The sequence below is a fragment of the Vigna umbellata genome, chromosome 4, assembly GCF_029865625.1.
Source record: "Vigna umbellata cultivar VRB3 chromosome 4, Vumbellata_1.0, whole genome shotgun sequence".
In the NCBI taxonomy this organism is placed as follows: Eukaryota; Viridiplantae; Streptophyta; class Magnoliopsida; order Fabales; family Fabaceae; genus Vigna; species Vigna umbellata.
In genome coordinates this window covers 9724797-9742295 of record NC_142168.1, presented here as the reverse complement: position 1 = coordinate 9742295, position 17499 = coordinate 9724797, and the positions used below count along the sequence as shown (strand labels likewise).

At 33.3% G+C, this 17499-nt stretch overlaps 3 protein-coding genes across 3 annotated transcripts; 1 reads left to right on the top strand and 2 right to left on the bottom strand.

The window, feature by feature from the left end:
- Positions 1–177: 177 nt before the first annotated feature.
- On the bottom strand, positions 178–3696 carry LOC124829434 (uncharacterized). Its single transcript, XM_047302941.2, has 5 exons — positions 3394–3696; positions 3266–3315; positions 1287–1410; positions 1082–1189; positions 178–946 (listed from the first exon to the last, which is right to left on the bottom strand). The coding sequence occupies exons 1-5, from the start codon at positions 3569–3571 to the stop codon at positions 312–314; spliced, it is 1095 nt and encodes a 364-aa protein (XP_047158897.1). The 5' UTR covers positions 3572–3696; the 3' UTR covers positions 178–311.
- A 1767-nt stretch (positions 3697–5463) lies between these two features.
- Positions 5464–8126, bottom strand: LOC124829454 (uncharacterized). The gene is made up of 3 exons (XM_047302965.2): positions 7660–8126; positions 6141–6741; positions 5464–6041 (listed from the first exon to the last, which is right to left on the bottom strand). Exons 1-3 carry the CDS (start codon positions 8064–8066, stop codon positions 5586–5588), a joined length of 1464 nt encoding a protein of 487 aa, XP_047158921.2. The 5' UTR covers positions 8067–8126; the 3' UTR covers positions 5464–5585.
- Positions 8127–14955: 6829 nt separating this feature from the next.
- Positions 14956–17161, top strand: LOC124829455 (uncharacterized). The gene is made up of 4 exons (XM_047302966.2): positions 14956–15211; positions 15295–15770; positions 15849–16458; positions 16575–17161. The coding sequence occupies exons 1-4, from the start codon at positions 15125–15127 to the stop codon at positions 17025–17027; spliced, it is 1626 nt and encodes a 541-aa protein (XP_047158922.1). The 5' UTR covers positions 14956–15124; the 3' UTR covers positions 17028–17161.
- The last annotated feature ends 338 nt before the right edge of the window (positions 17162–17499 follow it).

The window sequence follows — 17499 nt, the reverse complement described above, 5'->3', positions numbered from 1 at the left end:
TACATGTAATATTTAATAAAATGAATTGATTACATATAATATAATATGACTATTGAAAAAATTTAAATAAATAAATTATAATCTTTTTTTGTCTTTTTTCCGTATATATTAGTTAATTTTTTTATCTGTACTTAATCTCATACTCAAATCCATAATTATATTCTTATGCACCACTAATTATGAGAGAGAACACTAAATTATTCATTGTAATGGCTACAATATATGGACGAAATCCAGATTTATAACGGTTACATTGATTTAGCGTGGTAAATTGAAATTGGGAGAAACATGATTCCTCGTGTCTCTCTAAACTAATAGTGAGTTTTGGTGGAAAACTTGAAGAGCATATAGTGATTGTAAGGCTTTTCTGGGGTCACAATTATCGAAGGAAAATTAGGATGATTCACAGAATCAGGGAAGGCTTGAGTCTCCAAACACAGTCCTGCATGAGCATTGTATACAAATCCACCTTTCCCCTTCAGATTCTTGATATAGTTACCACTGTAAAACTGCAAACCAGGAGCATTTGTGTACAGCTCCAACACTCTTCCAGATTTCTTATCATGCACTATAGCTGCTAGTTTCTTCTTTTTTCCCTTCTCAACATCCAGCACATAGTTGATGTCATAACCTTTGGTTTCAGCCAGCTGGTTGATCCTGCTTCCAATAATCTGTGGCTTAAGGAAATCATAAGCTGTTCCTTTCACAGAAGCAAATTTTCCTGTGGGAATGAGTTTGCTGTCAACAACTGTGATCTGTGAACCAAATATCTGCACAACCTCGTTCAGAATGTCGCCACTGTTTTGGCCTCCTAGGTTCCAGTAAGCATGGTTGGCCAAGTTCAATGGAGTTGGTTTGTTCAGAGCTTTTCCTTTCATAAGTATAACCAATTGGTTTTTCCCACTTAGAATGTAGCTCACACTTATAATCACATCACCAGGGAATCCTGAAACACAAATATCAGTACTTTCTATCTCTGTCAGAAATTATTTAGCTCACACTTACACAACATATTGTTCACTTTTCTGATCTTTTACGTTAATCATTTCGAAGCAATGAAAAGAACGGTACAATGGCTGACCTTCTTCACCATCAACGCTGTGGTAACTGAAAGTGATTCTAGGACTTGGACCTTCCTTTTGATACCTTTCCACTTTCCAAAGAACATCACTAAATCCTCTGGATCCACCTAATAAATAAACAGGACAGACAGAGCACTATGGTAAAAAGACTATACGACAACTAAGGTATAGGTATAGGTATTTTTTCACTTATGTTAAACATACCATGAAGTGTGTTGTTTCCTTCATTGGCAACTAATTTGTAATGGATTCCATTTAGAGTAAACTGAGCTCCTCCAATTCTGTTGGCTACCCGGCCAACAGTAGCACCAAAATATGTTGTATCATTCTTCAAACAGTTGGCATGCAATAACTTGGTCACAATTTATCCACTATATATGAGGGAAGTTGGGTGGAAATAAAAAGAACAAACTTTGTGGTATATAAATCCTCTGTTTGGTAGGGTTAAGTTGAAAAAAAAAGGAAATTTGAATTGAAAAGAAAGCATAAATCATAATCTCCACAACTCTAACTTCCACCAAGTAACTTACAGTAATCACAGTACCCTGAGCCTCACACGGTGTAAATAATAATGATATATTAATAGATTTTCTAACAAACATTTTGTCATTTTTTTTATTAAGTTTATAATATATCAGTATAATAATAAATAAATAATAAACTAGGAAAAAAATAACATATATAATATGATAAAAAAAACATGTAATAAAATATTTTTTCCGTTTAAAAAGGCTCGGGAAAATTTTTATCTGATAAGGGCACTTCACCTACTACCGTGTAGTGCGTCCTTTCTACGATATCAGAAGAATAATTGATTTTGGAAACTTCCAACGTGCTTCACTGCCTTTCTTTTTACCCTTTTGATGATTCTTTGTGAAAAGCTTTCTAAACAAGACTACCACTAAACTAGTGCAATGTGTATTAAGATATATTCTCCGTCTTAAATTATTATGATTTAACTGAATAACGCCTTTTCAAATTAAATAGTATTTATATTTTTAATAAAATATTAAACTATTTATTTTATGCATACCTCCATATAAAGTAATGAAGAATTTTTATTTATAAAAAAAATTATTGGAAATTTATTTTTAATAAGAACTATATTTATTATTACCGTTCATCTATTTATAAAACTTTAACTTCAATCATTATACTATTTAACAATCAGAGCAAATTACTATTATTTTAATTAATTTTGGTCATCAATGATTATACCACGAAACATCATTGCAACCAAATATTCGACGGGATCGCACGATGCCTGTATAATTTCCTCGGAAAATGACACTTGAACAACCATTTTTGACAACATTTAGACACGCGCACACGTGTCAAAATCTGAGTGGTCCAGTTGGAAAAATTAAATGAAAATGGACCACTCAGATTTTGACACGTGTGCGCGTATCTAAATGTTGTCAAAAATGGTTGTTCAAGTATCATTTTCCAATTTCCTCAGATCTAACCTACACCTATCCGAATGCAACACTCAACACACCTTGTTGTCAACTTGTCATTACTTGTATGCTACTTTTCTTCATTATAAAATAGTTAGTTAGATAAAATATCTACATACAGGAGAAGTATCACTTCTAGAATTTTAATTTTTTCAAAATAAAAATTTAATGAATTAAAATTTTATCTACAATCTCAAATCAACAAATTTTTTTTGAAGAAATAAAACAATTAAATAATATAAGCTAATACATTTTTTTCAATACAACTGGGGAAGGTAAATATGACAAATATGTATGTAGGAATGTTAGAGTGCCAACAACTAGAAAAGGGCTTTGAAAATTAAAAAACGCTATCCCTTTCTGTATTAAAAAACTGACTTATACGTCGACCCTTTTTTCCCATACTGACACAAACTTCAAAACTATCTTAATATAGTGAAATTTATTAATAAGTATTCAGACCAAAATAATAATATTTTAACCTAAAAATAATACGTTATATTGGACTCAAGTGGTGACCAGACTCTGGGGATGGCGACAAACTATACTCCAAAAGCCAACCAAGCATTTTTTGCGAAACCGAATTATTCATAACCATCACATGTTTGAATAAATCCAAGTTGTTGAACACGAGAAAATTGTAGCTTTGCAGAAGAAAAGAAATCACAGAAGGTAGCAAAGTCTGAAATCACAATAACGAACAAATACAGCAGAGAGTAGACTCACAGTGTAATCCTTAAGAGAATCGTATCCAAGAACAACGTCACCCAACTTTCCTAAACACAGATGACAGAGAAATCAGGAAAATAAAGAAGGAAAAACCATGATTTGAAGTTTAGATCAGTGAATTATACCATTCTTATCAGGGAGAAAGAGGGACACAATTGATGCACCCCAGTTGGTGACCTTCAAAGAAAGTTCACCTTTCTTAAGCTCAAATATTCTTATGTTTTCCTTCTCGACAACATAGCATTTGACAGAGGCAGAAGCTGCTAAGATGAGACTCAGCAGCAAGACAAAGATCTTGGTCATTTTTGTTGCACGTATGAAGGAAGAATGAGAAGTAGAGATTGTAATGTAGGAGGAGGGAGAGAAAGGGATAATGAGGAAAAATGAAAGACAGTGGGTGAGAGTGTCACATAGCACTTCACTGTTTTCGGTTTAAAACCACAGTTTACATGATATACTCTGACTAGGCTTGTTGGGCCTAGTGGACCCTCTGTATTTATTTGTCCTCCACCCAACTCAATGAATTTAAGGTTATCTTTTCAACCTCTGAAAATCATTTAATTAATTAAAATTTGAAAAATAAAACCATTTAAAAGGATCAAGTGATAATCAAAATGTTAGAGCAGTTCAAACTCAACACTTTTTGGACAGAAACTTACAGATGAACTTATACTTATAGGTTGAGATTAGTTTAGTTTAATTTTGAATCCAAACAAAACTTGAATCAAATGAATTTTAATTTTATATAAATTAAATTAAGATATATTGTGTAATATATGTTTAAAATAAATATTATCATGTCTTGCTTAATTAGTCGAGTAGATTCCTTGTTTTTATCAACGTTTGAGAACTTTTGGTTTTTGTTTCAATAATTGTCTATAAACATATTTATAAGTTCTTTTTGAGTCCATGCTAGTTTGAAGGCAAATCTAAAACCTTTGACCAAGGAAGAAAAGAAAAGAAAAATCAAGGCAAAAACCTGCTTCCAAATCGGCTTTTTCTTCCTACACTATATAATTTCTAAATGCATCTTTATAATTTTTAAAATGATCATGTATGTGTTGTACAATTGACATCTAGATTACTTGTTATGAAAATTTTTCAGAACAAGTTTTCTATAATTTTGGAACATAATTTTTGGAATATGTTTTGTAGAACACAAAATGTACTCTAGAATAAACTTTTCAAAACAAAATTTGGAAACAAACTTTCTAAAATAATTTTTTTTTTAGAATAAATTTTCCAAAATGCATTTTTGAACGAGTTTTTCAAAACAAAATTTGTCAAACAAACTTTTCAGAACATATCATAACTTTCAGAACGACAATCTTTTCAAAATGAGCTCTCTCTTCATCTTCTTGTTCTTCCTCACAATGCACTAAAAAACTAAGGTGCAGCATGTGATGGATGGCGTAGTGGCGACAACTGTGGCGTGGTGAAACGAGGAAAAGTATTTTAGTCTTTTTCCTGTTAGTATGGGGATAGAGTTAGTAATAATGTGGGTGCATGATGGAAAAGCCTCCAAAATTGAAATATGATCGTTTCTGCTCTCAATCTTTGAGCTGCTTGGGCCATTGTTTTAAAAAATGGCAGGGTCTTCCTGCACCTCCATAAATTTGTCCCTGCACCCTATTTGAAAATTCCATTTTCGTCTTTTCGGATTATATAATTTGAAAGTTAAAAATATTTTTCGAATTGAGAAATTCATAAGTAAAAATTAAGAAGAAAAAAGCAGTGTTGGGATTATACTTAATTGACTTCTGAATTTCGCAATTCGAAAGTTATCTATAATTTTCAAATTATACAATGCAAAATCCATTTTTATTTTTTAAATTATATAATCCAATAATTATTTTTAACTTTCAAATAACTTCCGAATTAAATAATTCATAAAGGAAAAAAATTTGGTACAAGAATGCAGTGGGAAATTTATGGAGGTGTAAGAAAAAAAAAAAACTGTCGAAGAAAATGTATCACAATTTTTGAGTTGCGCTTCAGTAAAAACATCTTCCTATACACACAAACATCTACACCTTAATGAAGACATCACAATCTATATATTTTCACACACTGGTGCGAATTTAAAGATGGTACGTAAACAATAATAGTAACATAATGGGTCTCATTTACATTCAAATCATTCAATATATATAATATTGAGACAATATCATTACAAAACACATAAGTGCGTCCAAAACTCCAATTTTAAAGTAGATCTTGTTGTTTTGTCACCATCTTATTCACAAATAAAAACCATAAAACATGATATCATATGATCATGCGTCTTTATTTTGGTAACTAACCACAGAATTTATGCTTAGACACAAAAGGCAAAAAGCGAAGTTCCAGCAGTATAATTTCCAAGAAACAATCCAAAGCCTATCTTATATCCATTTCCAACATATATGCACCCATCACTGACAGACAAGCCACCGTACACCGATGATCCTGTCTCATACGACCACACAATACTACCAGTCTCAGCGTTAATTGCATAAATAGGTCCTTTGACATCTACGGATCCTGCAAACACAATGCCATTAGCTACAGAAACAGGACCATAAGAAGAGGCATTACTAGGGTTTTCTGTGGACCACAAGATCTTCCCACTCTTTGCCTCCATTGCTACCCACCCTCCACTTCTTGTAGTCTTCTTCGATGGTCTGAGGGTGAAGTTCTTGTGATCAGAATTACCAATGTTAGTATAGACCCTTTCTATGTCACTTGCTGCTCCCCATGTTCCACCTCCTGCAACTCCTCCTGGTCCAGCTTCCTATACAAATCAAACTTTTCGATGTCAAGATGATGTAATACAGTTTAATATATATTAATTCCTTAGGTTTTGAGCATTCTTAATATTTAAAACCCTAACCGTGGACCAAATTAGCTTGCCGTCATCACGGTGCAAAGCCCAAGCAAAACCACTCTTTTGCACAGCAACAACAACATCGTGTTTTGTTTTGTTGACATCGATTGTGAGAATGATTGGCGCCTCCCCAAAATCAGCATCTGGGTTAGGACCAGGTGGACAATTAGGTGTTGACAAATTGCTGCATGAAAGAAACCAAACATCGTACCCTCCGAATTGGTGGTACCATTTGATTTTTCCATCATCCAAGTCAAGTGCAAGGATTGAATCAGAGTGATTTTCCGGCTCAACACACTCATCAGGGTGAGTGGGTCGTGTTGCATTATTTTCTTTTTCTTGACATTGACGTATTTCCAAAGGGGCAGAATACAAGTTTCCAGTGGCAATATATACATGGTTCCTTGATGCATCGATGGAAGGGCTACTTCCCCATACAGCTGCTCCAGCATATTCTCCTTTTTTTCCATGATTATCAGGTACCATGAAGGTTTGCCACAAAATAGCACCAGATTTAACATCTAGCTTTGAGAAGCTTCCTCGAAAGGTGCAACATTCTTCAGGTGTCAGAATTTCTTCTTGTGAAGATGTCCCAACATAAAAAGCCCTGTATAGATTTGGAACTTCATGTGCAAGAATATTTTTACATTGATTCTTTTACGGTGGTTTTGTGTGTGTCTGTGATCGTTTTCTTTATGTAAATGACACTTGAAAGTTACTCGTCTGTGTGGCACTTCATCATTCAATCAATTTGAATTTACATGAAAATTTGTTTCTATCATTTTAGATTTGTTTTTTACTATACAAGTCACAACCTACTTATAATATTTTAATATTTACATTATATATCCACCATTGAATTATATTGATTTAACATGGATTCAACTATTAATGGCATAGCAATTGTTAACTTCCAAAGAACTGATGATGTATAATATATATATACTATTTTTCGGAGAGCGCGCCCCGGATAAATTAAATATAATTCAATGATATGGAAAGAAACGTTGAAAAGTGTACACTAATTTGTGAAATACTTTTCACATTCATACAACCAAAAGTCAGTGTTTTTCTTTAGTTGACTTTTCGTGCTTTTATCATTTGGAAACATAGTTATGATTATCTGGTACCATATTTTAATACACAAATCCATATTATTTAACATCTCAACGTCTCAGTAGACTTCCAATACAGTAGAGACGACAAATAAACCAGTCTTCTCGAATTAATACTAATTTTAATGGAAATTTTTTGTATTTACAATAGATAATATTTGATTTTTTAAATTAAGGTTTGGTATCGAGTATGTATCGTGAGACACTTTTATATTCATTTATTATCGCATATAAAGATAAAATAGTTATAAAAGTGAAAGTTTATGTATGTTTTTAAGAAAAGAAAAGTAAAAAGTAGATAAAGATAACGTGAAATGATTGTAAGAAATTTAAGTGTGTGAACTAATATTTTTCAAGTTTGTTGGAACAAAAATCTCGTTATAGAATATGGGTGAAAGGAAAGAACTGACCCGTTGTAGTAGGTTCCAGACATGGTGATAGCACTTGTGTTATGACTGTCCAAACGTGTCTTCCAAACTAACTCTCCAGTTGATCTTTTGAGAGCAATAACAAGTGCAGGACCATATATTCCGACCAACAGAACATCATCGTCTGCTATAGTTGGTGTTGCTCTTGACACAGTCCAGTTAACACCTGGTACAAACCCCGTTGCACTTAGCCCCGTTAGATTCTGCAAGTTCTGCTTCCACACCAGAGATCCATCTCCTGTTCTCACCGCATAAAGCTCACCATTCCACGATGGAAAGTAGAGTATGCCATCGAAAATAGCTGGAGTTGCAGTTATGTCTTTGCCCGCTTCGAACTTCCACTTCAAACTCAAGTTCGAAACAGTTTCAACGCTGATCTTCTGCTCCATGCTGGCATATCTTCTGTTGTATATATCCCCACCATGGTTTAACCAGTTTTGTGTCTTTTCCTGAAACTACTCAACAATAGTAAATTCAGCCTAAGTAGTCAGTGATTTAAATCAATAGTAGGAAACAAATTAAAGTTAGCATGGCACAGCGCTTACATGAGAAGCTTCGGATAATGAACTTGTTAGTAGGCATATTACAAGCATGGAAATTATAAAACATGTGATTTGCTCGAATTTTGCCATGATGTTATGAAGTTGGATGTGTGTAATTGTAACCTTCAGGACTTTCCAACAGTGTTTGGATTTACCATTTATATATGTATGAAAGTGTAGTTGTTATTTTATTATGATATGACAGGCAGAATAATTTTGTTTCTGAAAATGTTTTTTTTAACACTATATGCATCATTTTGACAATTTATTTTTAGAAGTATTTTTGTGATTAAAGGATAAAGTATGTGTCAAAATAATACTGCCTTTTGTTTTAGTTTACCGTGTCAATGGGGGCGGCATTCATTTTGAGAGGCATTTTGGTTGTGTATAGACATTGGCTTAGTTGTCTCCCTTATTCTTCATAAAAAAAGAGAGGTAAAACATCTTTATAAAAAACAAGCAACTAATGCAATCCTTCCAATTCCTTCTAGATCAATACTTGTATATTGATTGTTTAAAGTAGAGCCTGTTAATTTGATTCTGTCTACCGGACAGGCTCTAACTTATGCTTGGATGGGTCCAATTCGATCTTTCAGCTAGCCCATGCTAACCTATTTCAAATATAAGTATGAATTAACTAGAGCCAACATTCTATCTGAGCTAAAAATTTAACTTAGGTCTACTTATTAAATTCGACGGATTTTTGGCCGATTTTTGGTGAGGATTAATTTGGATGAATTCGATGAAATTCAATTAAGGATAACTCAATCGAATTTGACCAAATTTTGACTCGAGTTGACTAGGTCAAATTTGATTGATTTTTGACCTGAGACGACAAGATCGAATTTAATCAAATTTTGGTTAAGAATGATTCAAGCAAATTTGGTGGAATTCAAACAAATTTCAATTGAGGTTGACTTGATTGAATTCGATCAACTATTGACTAGCAAGGACTTGGTGGAATTCAACAAAATTTTCGGCTTGAACCAACTCAATCGAAATTATGCCAATGCAGAATCAGTTGAATTTGAAAAATTTTTGACCGAAGTCGACTTAATCAAATTCAAAATGCAGTCTGTTCTTACTTTCCAAATTCACCTAGGGATCAAATTTGATCGAGTTTGACTTGACCGAATTCAACCGAATTTCGTTTGGGTTGTCTTAATGAAGATTTGCCCAAGAAAAACTTGAATAAATTAAGCCAAATTTCGATCATGGCCAACTCGATCAAATTCAGTCAAATTTTGGTTGACACCTACTCAGCTGAATTTGATCAAATTTTGTTTGGGACTGACTTGATCAAACTTATTTCTGGGACAAACTCAGCCAAATTCGATCGAAGTAGACTTGACTAAATTTGGTTAAATTTTTATTAGGATGACTCATCAAATTTGATCAAAGACTGGTCGAATCGATATATGATTTTCATTAAATGAATTGTTTCTAAAAATTAATTAAAGTCTTGTAATAAGATCAAACACACCTTAATTCTAATCCTAATCCATTTGAAAGCAGACTTTAGGGGTTGAAGCTTTTTTTTTCCTTTGTCAAGTAGAGATTTATAGAGGTTTTTTCAAAGATGAATTAAGAAACACCCATGACCATAGATCAAGCTGATAATTTTAATTTTAATTTAAAGTCATTTTGTTTAAATAACTATCGATTTAAATACTTCTTTAAAGACTACATGAATTGTTTAGAGAAACAATAACGTTAACGTTTGAATTGTGAAGGAATATGATAGTTATAATTTTGGTATTTTGGATGAGTTATTGTTATTGTCATGTGGATCACCATTAATCGGGATCCCACATAGCAGGACACAACAATTGAACCCATGCTCCGAGCAAAACATGGGAAAATAGAGAGCAACTTTTGTTAGGCTCCATAGAAATATACTGCACAGGGTTTTTCTTCATCATGGAAGACATCATCTTTTCTGCGCAAAGGAATTGAACAACAAATCATGCTGCAAATCGACGCCAATATTAAATGTGCAAGACAACGGCATAATCGAAGGAGCAAAGCTAGAAAGCGTTTTCAAAACCCCTATAAAAGGGAAGGCTTTCCAGCGTTATTTAAAACCCCTATAACTCATTCATTGTTTTTCCGCGAATAAAGGAATCTGGTAATAGTGATTAATGTTGTATGCATTTCTGTCTTTTCACGCTATAATGCAAACTTCTTACTTTATATGGTGATGTTTGCGGTGAAGTCACGATAAGATCATGCTATTTTGTATAAAACTCCAAGTTTGTTCCTCTAAATAAAGAATTAAAGTTTAAAGAACTTTTAAAACCTATCATAGTCAACTTTTAACCACTTGACATGAATTAATATTAGAGATGAGATTTAGACATTGGCCTTTTCTAATTTTGAGAAAGTATTATTTTGATTACGAACATCTATTTTTAATTTGATATGAAAATAAAAATAAATAAGAATGAATAAATATATATTTTTCCTCTTATTTTTATTTACTCACATCTTAAAATTAAAATATTTTAATTAATTAGATAATTTTAAAAACTTTTTTCTATTTTTTTGTCATTTGTTTTATTTTCTTTCAAGATTATTACATAAAAAATTATTTTTTTCTCAATTACTAAAGTCATTTACTTATAAATAAAATTTATTTAAATTTTTAAGAAATTCTTTCTCATCATAATTTTAATTACACGTTTTTTTTATCTTATCTTTTTGAACGAGGTATCGTAATTTAAGAAAGTAACCTCAACATTGATTGAATAAAATTGTTAAACTCTTAAACTATAGAATAACATAAAACATTTATTTTCACTTTTATTTATGATTTTTACTTTTGTATTTTTATTTAAATAATTCTTTTTTGTTACACAATATTTCATTATCTCTTTTAATAATTTAACTTATTTTTATTGAAAATACTTACTTAATACATTTTTTTTATTCAAATAAATTTGTAGAAAAATTTTCAGTTCTAAAATTTAGTTATTATTTAAATTTAATAAATTAATATTAAAATATTATAAATTTTTTATATTATATATATATATATATATATATATATATATATATATATATATATCTTCCTTAACTTTGTTTGGAATATTAGTTGGTTTTTTGTTATCTTTAAATAATTTGAACTATCTCTCTGCATGAGTTTTTAAATTGTCTGGATGTCGTTTACAAAATCCTTTAACAGGTTCGGGATAAAACGAAATTGTAAATACTACATTTAAAAAAGATTAACATTTTTAACTATGGTTCTTACCATCATAATCGTTGTTTATCAATTGTAACGAGGATTATGGTCATGCTCATTATTATTTGGTAGTTCTATTTAGTTTTATTTTTATTTTTTTGATATTGTATTATGTTACTGAATCGTCATTATAAATATTTTTCATTTTTATTTTATCTATTTCTTAATTCTTATTTGACAATGAAATTTCTATACGTCGTGGTTTTTAAAATATAACAACAAACTTAATAGTTATTGTCATTGATAGACCTTTAATATGATTCAAGAGTAGGATAGATAGTCAATTTTAACCGTCATAAAAAAAGTTTTCTACAAAAAAGTGTCACTAATTTTGTTTTATATATTTTGTGATGACTTTTATAATTATACTATTTTTGACAAATTGTTGATATAACATATGTTCATTTAGGTCATTTTGTTATAAAATCTCTCGGATATTTACTCATTCACATTCATTACAATCCGTAACTTTTTATCACAAAATTTGTTATTTATAATTGATGAAAACATGATTTTTTTAGCGTGCTAATCTTTGTATTTTCAACACTTCTTCAAAATTCAAATGTGAAATTATAGTAATTTATTTCCTGTGGAACCATGTAGACAATCCAAGCAAAGTGCCAAACACACATTAATGTTAGTATTGACCTTCACCATATTTACTAAAAAAATTTCCGTACTCACACACAAGCTCACCAATTTATAATTGACCTGATTGAGTTAGGCATGAACTGACTTTTTAAAGATATTTTCAAAATAAAAAAAATATTTTTTAAAATTTAAACTATTTTTTGTGTATGGCATAAATTGTATAATTTTCTAATAATTAAAAAAATAATATGAAATAAATTATGTTGAATTGATTTTGTTTAATGAAATGTTAATGAGATATTAATCCATGGAGTTTTAAATTCGTATAATGTATTAATTGTAACATCCCAAAAATACAGTTTAAAACTATATAATAGAATAATCACATTTAATGATATTACAGCTCAGTCTTACATTAATAGAGAAAGTACGCTTGTAACCGAACGGCCTTACAGAAAAACAAGAAATTCAAAGCTGTATAGGGATGCAATTCTGACCGAACAGTTTACAAAAGAATCATACCGAATGGTCCTGCAAAAGAAAAGGGAAAAGGTGATCGAACGATCTCCTTACTATCAAACTATAATACTGACCGAACGATTCTACTGTTCGGTCGTAACTTCTACCTCGACTAAGTTATCTTCTTCCAGCAGCTCGTCTCCTTCTGCTCACATCCACATGGATGATCATTGCAACGGAAAGACAACCGAACGTACAAAAAGAGACAAGACAGGAAGACATAGGGTAAGCTTATGTAATTCAATTCATGTATAAGCATATATTTCAAAAAATCAACCAAACAAGATAATTCATCACTCGTTCATGCAAAGCCATACTACACTCTGACTGTCCAGACTGTATGAATTCTGTGTAGCTACGACGTTCGTGCACCCGGGTGATGTAGTAATTGGGATACCCTCAACAGCTGCCACCCGAGGTTAGTCCTATGTGTCCAAATTAACCATAAGGACTAGGACCTCCTGTCATTCCCACACATGACTTACCCTACTCTACGTGAGGACGAGTAATCACGGAACATCAGGATGAACCGCCAGCTTAGCATGCCCACATTCATACTTTACCAAATTCCAATATCCATTCATGAGATATTCCTGCCCGAAATACTCGTTCATAATCATACTCGTTTCATCTACATCATATTCCATAATCTTTCATTTTCAAACTTCAATTTTAACGAAGATCCCTTAGGATACCAAATACCGAACGTACACCCTCAACCCCGACCGAGACCTAACACTTGGAGCAAGAACGAGGGGTCTCCAGTTCCAAAACAGATTAAGACCGATGGGGTTACTATCGGGTGGAGAAAGAAGCCGAGTACAATCATATTTCACAAGAACGAATAGAAACAAATGTGATTTACAAAGTGAGCCAATTTAATAAGACTCTTGAGAGTTCAAATCGAACACCGAAAAGCCCAGGCCAAGTAGCAAGACTCTAGGCCGAAACCAATGGAGACAAACACTGCAAGACGTTCAAAGGGTAGTACTTAAAAGAATTATATGAAGAAACCGAACGCTTATAAATACTTAGATTATTTGAGTTTAACATCAAAAAAATCGAATGCCAGTCAAAGACCAAGCACGATAGAGAGTGAACACTATTGAGTTTGGACGAACGCTATTATTATCAAGATAGATTACGGAAAAGAGAACAAGCACTTGGTGTAAGACCTAGCATTAAATCGTACGAGCGCTTGGTGAAAGACCTACATTAAATAATACGAGCGTTTGGTGAAAGACCTAGCACAGAATAGTACGAGCGCTTGGTGAATATAATATATCATTTGACTAATGTTCAAGAACGAACGGACATACTACTACACAAATATACTTAAATTTATATTAGAATACCAAGGAACGAATATCCTTGGTGGAACGCCTGTACACAAATTGTACTAGATGAAGACGTTCGTCCTCAACATAAATTCCTTCCAAATGAAAGAATCCAGTTCTAAACGAGTCCCCGAGAAAAACCGAACGGTCAAAGACCATTCAGTAACGAACATACATTATCATAGGGAATTTCATACTTAGAATTATTTATCTTCAAAATTTCATACATCCATATCATAGTAAATTTCCATACTTCATACAATCAGAACATAGCAACAATCATATTTCATATTAATTCAGCAACTCAACGAACGTACATGCAATACAAGCAACATACAAATTAAATTATATAAGCTTCCCTTACCTCTAATGTGACCGAACGCTCACAGCTTGTATAGAATAGCTCACCACCAGAAATCTTAGGATCTACGGTTTACGCTTTATGAAACTAAACCAAACAAGGCCAGAAAGGTGCTCAGAATGAGATGATAAACTCATGCAACCAGAACTTGGCTTGCATGTGTCAGAAAACGTACTACTAAGCGAAGAGAAAAACTTACCATTTCAGAACTCAAAACCGATCGGTTCAAACTGCAGCTCTTGACACCGGAGAAGTAGAAATGGTGCCTGGGTGATGATCGGAGGAAGAAACAATGAGGCTTTCTTAGAGAGAAGATGAAGGAGATGTAGAGAGAAAGAGGAGAGAATGGAGTTTTTCAGAAATTTGGGAAGGAGTGTGCATGCAGAGAGTGGCGTGAAATTCTGAAAATAAGAGTTTTCTTTCCAACGTCAAACGAACGTCCACTCAGTTGCTTACACCTGCCTTCCACCATCTGAGTGTCGAACCCTCCTCTTGACACGTGAACTCCACTAAAACGAACCCTGAGTGAATTTGTAATGGTTCTGACATTAATCAAAGTGTTTCTTTTTAATAATTGATAAATTGAAATACACTTTACGTGGATTAGATGGATCATGGACAAAAATTTTCTATTTAAATACTTTATATATTTTAATTTCATTAATCTCTTAATATAACAAGTCCCATTTGGTTATATGCTATCATTTATCCGATAACATTAACATAAAAGACTTTACTTTCAAACAAAAAAAAACGCACCACTATTGTTTTCCTTATATTCGCAATAGTCTCTTCGAAACAAGTTTCTCAAACATATATCTTGAAAATTGACTCAGCATCTACAGGTTCAATCATGCCACTACCATGCAACATGCACTTGTATCTTTGTCTGATGTTATTATATATCCATTCAGTAGTGGTCTTTGCAGCAAAATCTGATGTATGATATATAGTAACCCTCATTATATCGTTCGTGTACATATAGTTTTAAGGACTACTCATGAATTTTTGCGTTGGTTTTAGGTAGCAAGACACCAATCACAAGGCTGGTTAAACCATGGTGGAGATTTGTTCAACCGAAGACATGCTTCCAAGGAGCGTAAGATCAGTCCCAAAACTGCCCCAGACCTACGTATGAAGTGGAAATTCTATGCTGGCAGAGACATCACTGCAACACCAGCCATATATGATGGTACCCTTTATTTTCCAAGCTGGAATGGTAACATCTATGCAGTTAAAGAAGCTGATGGATCGCTTGTTTGGAAGCAGAACTTGGACAAATTGACAGGTCTGAAAGCACCCGAAGGCCTTGTTAATAACGTAAATTGGACAGTGTCACGCTCAACTCCTACAGTGGCCGGTGATTTAATGATTTTTGGAATGTATGGTCCTGCTGCTGTTATTGCTGTCAAAAGAGCAACAGGTAAGCTTGTGTGGAAGACCATTTTGGATTACCATCCTAAAGCACTCGTCACCATGTCAGGAACATATTACAAAAGGTCACTATTTGCGCATCTATTTGCCTTATTTTCTTAGTGGTAATGTTATAAAATTTGTTTATGCTCAACCCTCTTCAGAGGTTACTACGTTGGATCATCTTCCTTGGAGTCACTTGTAACCCTTGATGAGTGCTGCACGTTTCGTGGAAGTTTTGTAAAACTTGATTCTGAATCCGGTGACATCTTGTGGAGGACCTATACGATACCAGATAACAATAACAGAAAAGGAGGATATGCAGGAGCTGCCGTTTGGGGAAGTAGTCCTTCCATTGATGAGAAAAGAAACCATGTCTATATTGGCACAGGGAGCCTATATGCTGCCCCATTACGGATACGCCAGTGTCGAGAGAGACAAATTAATCGAACTCAGCCTACTCAACCAGATGAGTGTGTTGAGCCAGACAACCACTCGGACTCAATCTTAGCCCTTGATTTGGATGATGGGAAGATCAAATGGTACCAGCAGTGTGGAGGCTACGATGTGTCAATCTTAGTATGCAGCGCTTCTCCCACACCTGGTCCTGATTGTCCTCCTCAAGCAGACGAACCAGATGTTGATTTTGGTGAGGCACCTGTGATGTTGACCGTATATATAAACCGGATCGAGAGAGATATTGTTGTTGCAGTCCAGAAAAGTGGCATAGCATGGGCTTTTGATCGCAATGATGGTCACCTCGTTTGGCTTACGGTAATACATAATTTATAGTATGATAGTTTTCTATTTTCATCTCTCCCACCCTTTTCAACGAACAGTTGGTGGATATCTCTGTATCAGTTGAAAAGTTTATTCATTTTCTTTTGTAGGAAGCTGGGCCATATGGGTTGGCAGGAGGTGGATCATGGGGTGCAGCAACTGATGAAAAGAGGGTTTACACGAACATTGTGAATTCTGATGCCCAAAATTTCACGCTCAGACCCTCAAATAAGATTACAACTGCGGGTGGGTGGGTGGCAATGGAGGCTAACAATGGTAGAGTTCTGTGGTCAACAGCAAACCCAGCTAACAGCACTGCTTATGGCCCTGTCAGTGTTGCAAACGGTGTTGTCTTTGCTGGATCCGCTGATAGAATGGGATACATATATGCAATTGATGGAAAGAGTGGGAAAATTTTATGGTGGTATAAAACTGGAGCTAGTGTCTATGGAGGCATGTCAATCAACAAAGGTTGCATCTATGTCGGCCATGGATACAATGCTGCTTATGGGTATACCTTGAACTTAACAGAGGGAAAGTTTCTGTTTGCTTTCTGTGTCTAAGAAGTTGCATCGTTGTATTACTTTTATTTTAAGGAATAATTCAGTTCTTTAGCTTTTTGTAAAAAAGGTGTTAAAAGTTTTCTATCTCTTTCAAAAAAATATGTGATAATCATAAATGGATTATTAATAAAACGAAAACTAGCATATATTTTCCTCTGTTTTTAGCGTAGTTTTAAACATTTATTTATGCATCGTTAATTTTATTTTCTTACTCAAATTATGATGACATAATACAATTTAGTCAAATTAACAACTCTGCTGATAATGTGAATTTTTAATTACCGTATCATCCCTTATCAAAGGTCGAATAAGAACTGCAATTGGTCTATTTACTGAACAGGGGACTAAAATATCCAAACTTCAATTAGGCACTGGAAGCGAATATTACATCTTTAATAATAACTTCGATTGTTCAAAGTCAATTTCACACTAAAAATAATTAATAAACATTAAGTGTTATATTAAAAATAAT

What these genes read in the sequence shown, in the direction of transcription:
- LOC124829434 (XM_047302941.2), bottom strand. Translation starts at nt 3,571, where the DNA reads ATGACCAAGATCTTTGTCTTGCTGCTGAGTCTCATCTTAGCAGCTTCT. An exon ending in CTTTCTCCCTGATAAGAATG is followed by an intron (nt 3,316 to 3,393) that starts GTATAATTCACT and finishes ATCTGTGTTTAG; the next exon opens with GAAAGTTGGGTGACGTTGTT. An exon ending in ATTCTCTTAAGGATTACACT is followed by an intron (nt 1,411 to 3,265) that starts GTGAGTCTACTC and finishes AACTGTTTGAAG; the next exon opens with AATGATACAACATATTTTGG.
- LOC124829454 (XM_047302965.2), bottom strand. Translation starts at nt 8,066, where the DNA reads ATGGAGCAGAAGATCAGCGTTGAAACTGTTTCGAACTTGAGTTTGAAG. An exon ending in TCTGGAACCTACTACAACGG is followed by an intron (nt 6,742 to 7,659) that starts GTCAGTTCTTTC and finishes AAATCTATACAG; the next exon opens with GGCTTTTTATGTTGGGACAT. An exon ending in GCAAGCTAATTTGGTCCACG is followed by an intron (nt 6,042 to 6,140) that starts GTTAGGGTTTTA and finishes TGATTTGTATAG; the next exon opens with GAAGCTGGACCAGGAGGAGT.
- LOC124829455 (XM_047302966.2), top strand. Translation starts at nt 15,125, where the DNA reads ATGCCACTACCATGCAACATGCACTTGTATCTTTGTCTGATGTTATTA. An exon ending in TCTTTGCAGCAAAATCTGAT is followed by an intron (nt 15,212 to 15,294) that starts GTATGATATATA and finishes CGTTGGTTTTAG; the next exon opens with GTAGCAAGACACCAATCACA. An exon ending in TCAGGAACATATTACAAAAG is followed by an intron (nt 15,771 to 15,848) that starts GTCACTATTTGC and finishes AACCCTCTTCAG; the next exon opens with AGGTTACTACGTTGGATCAT.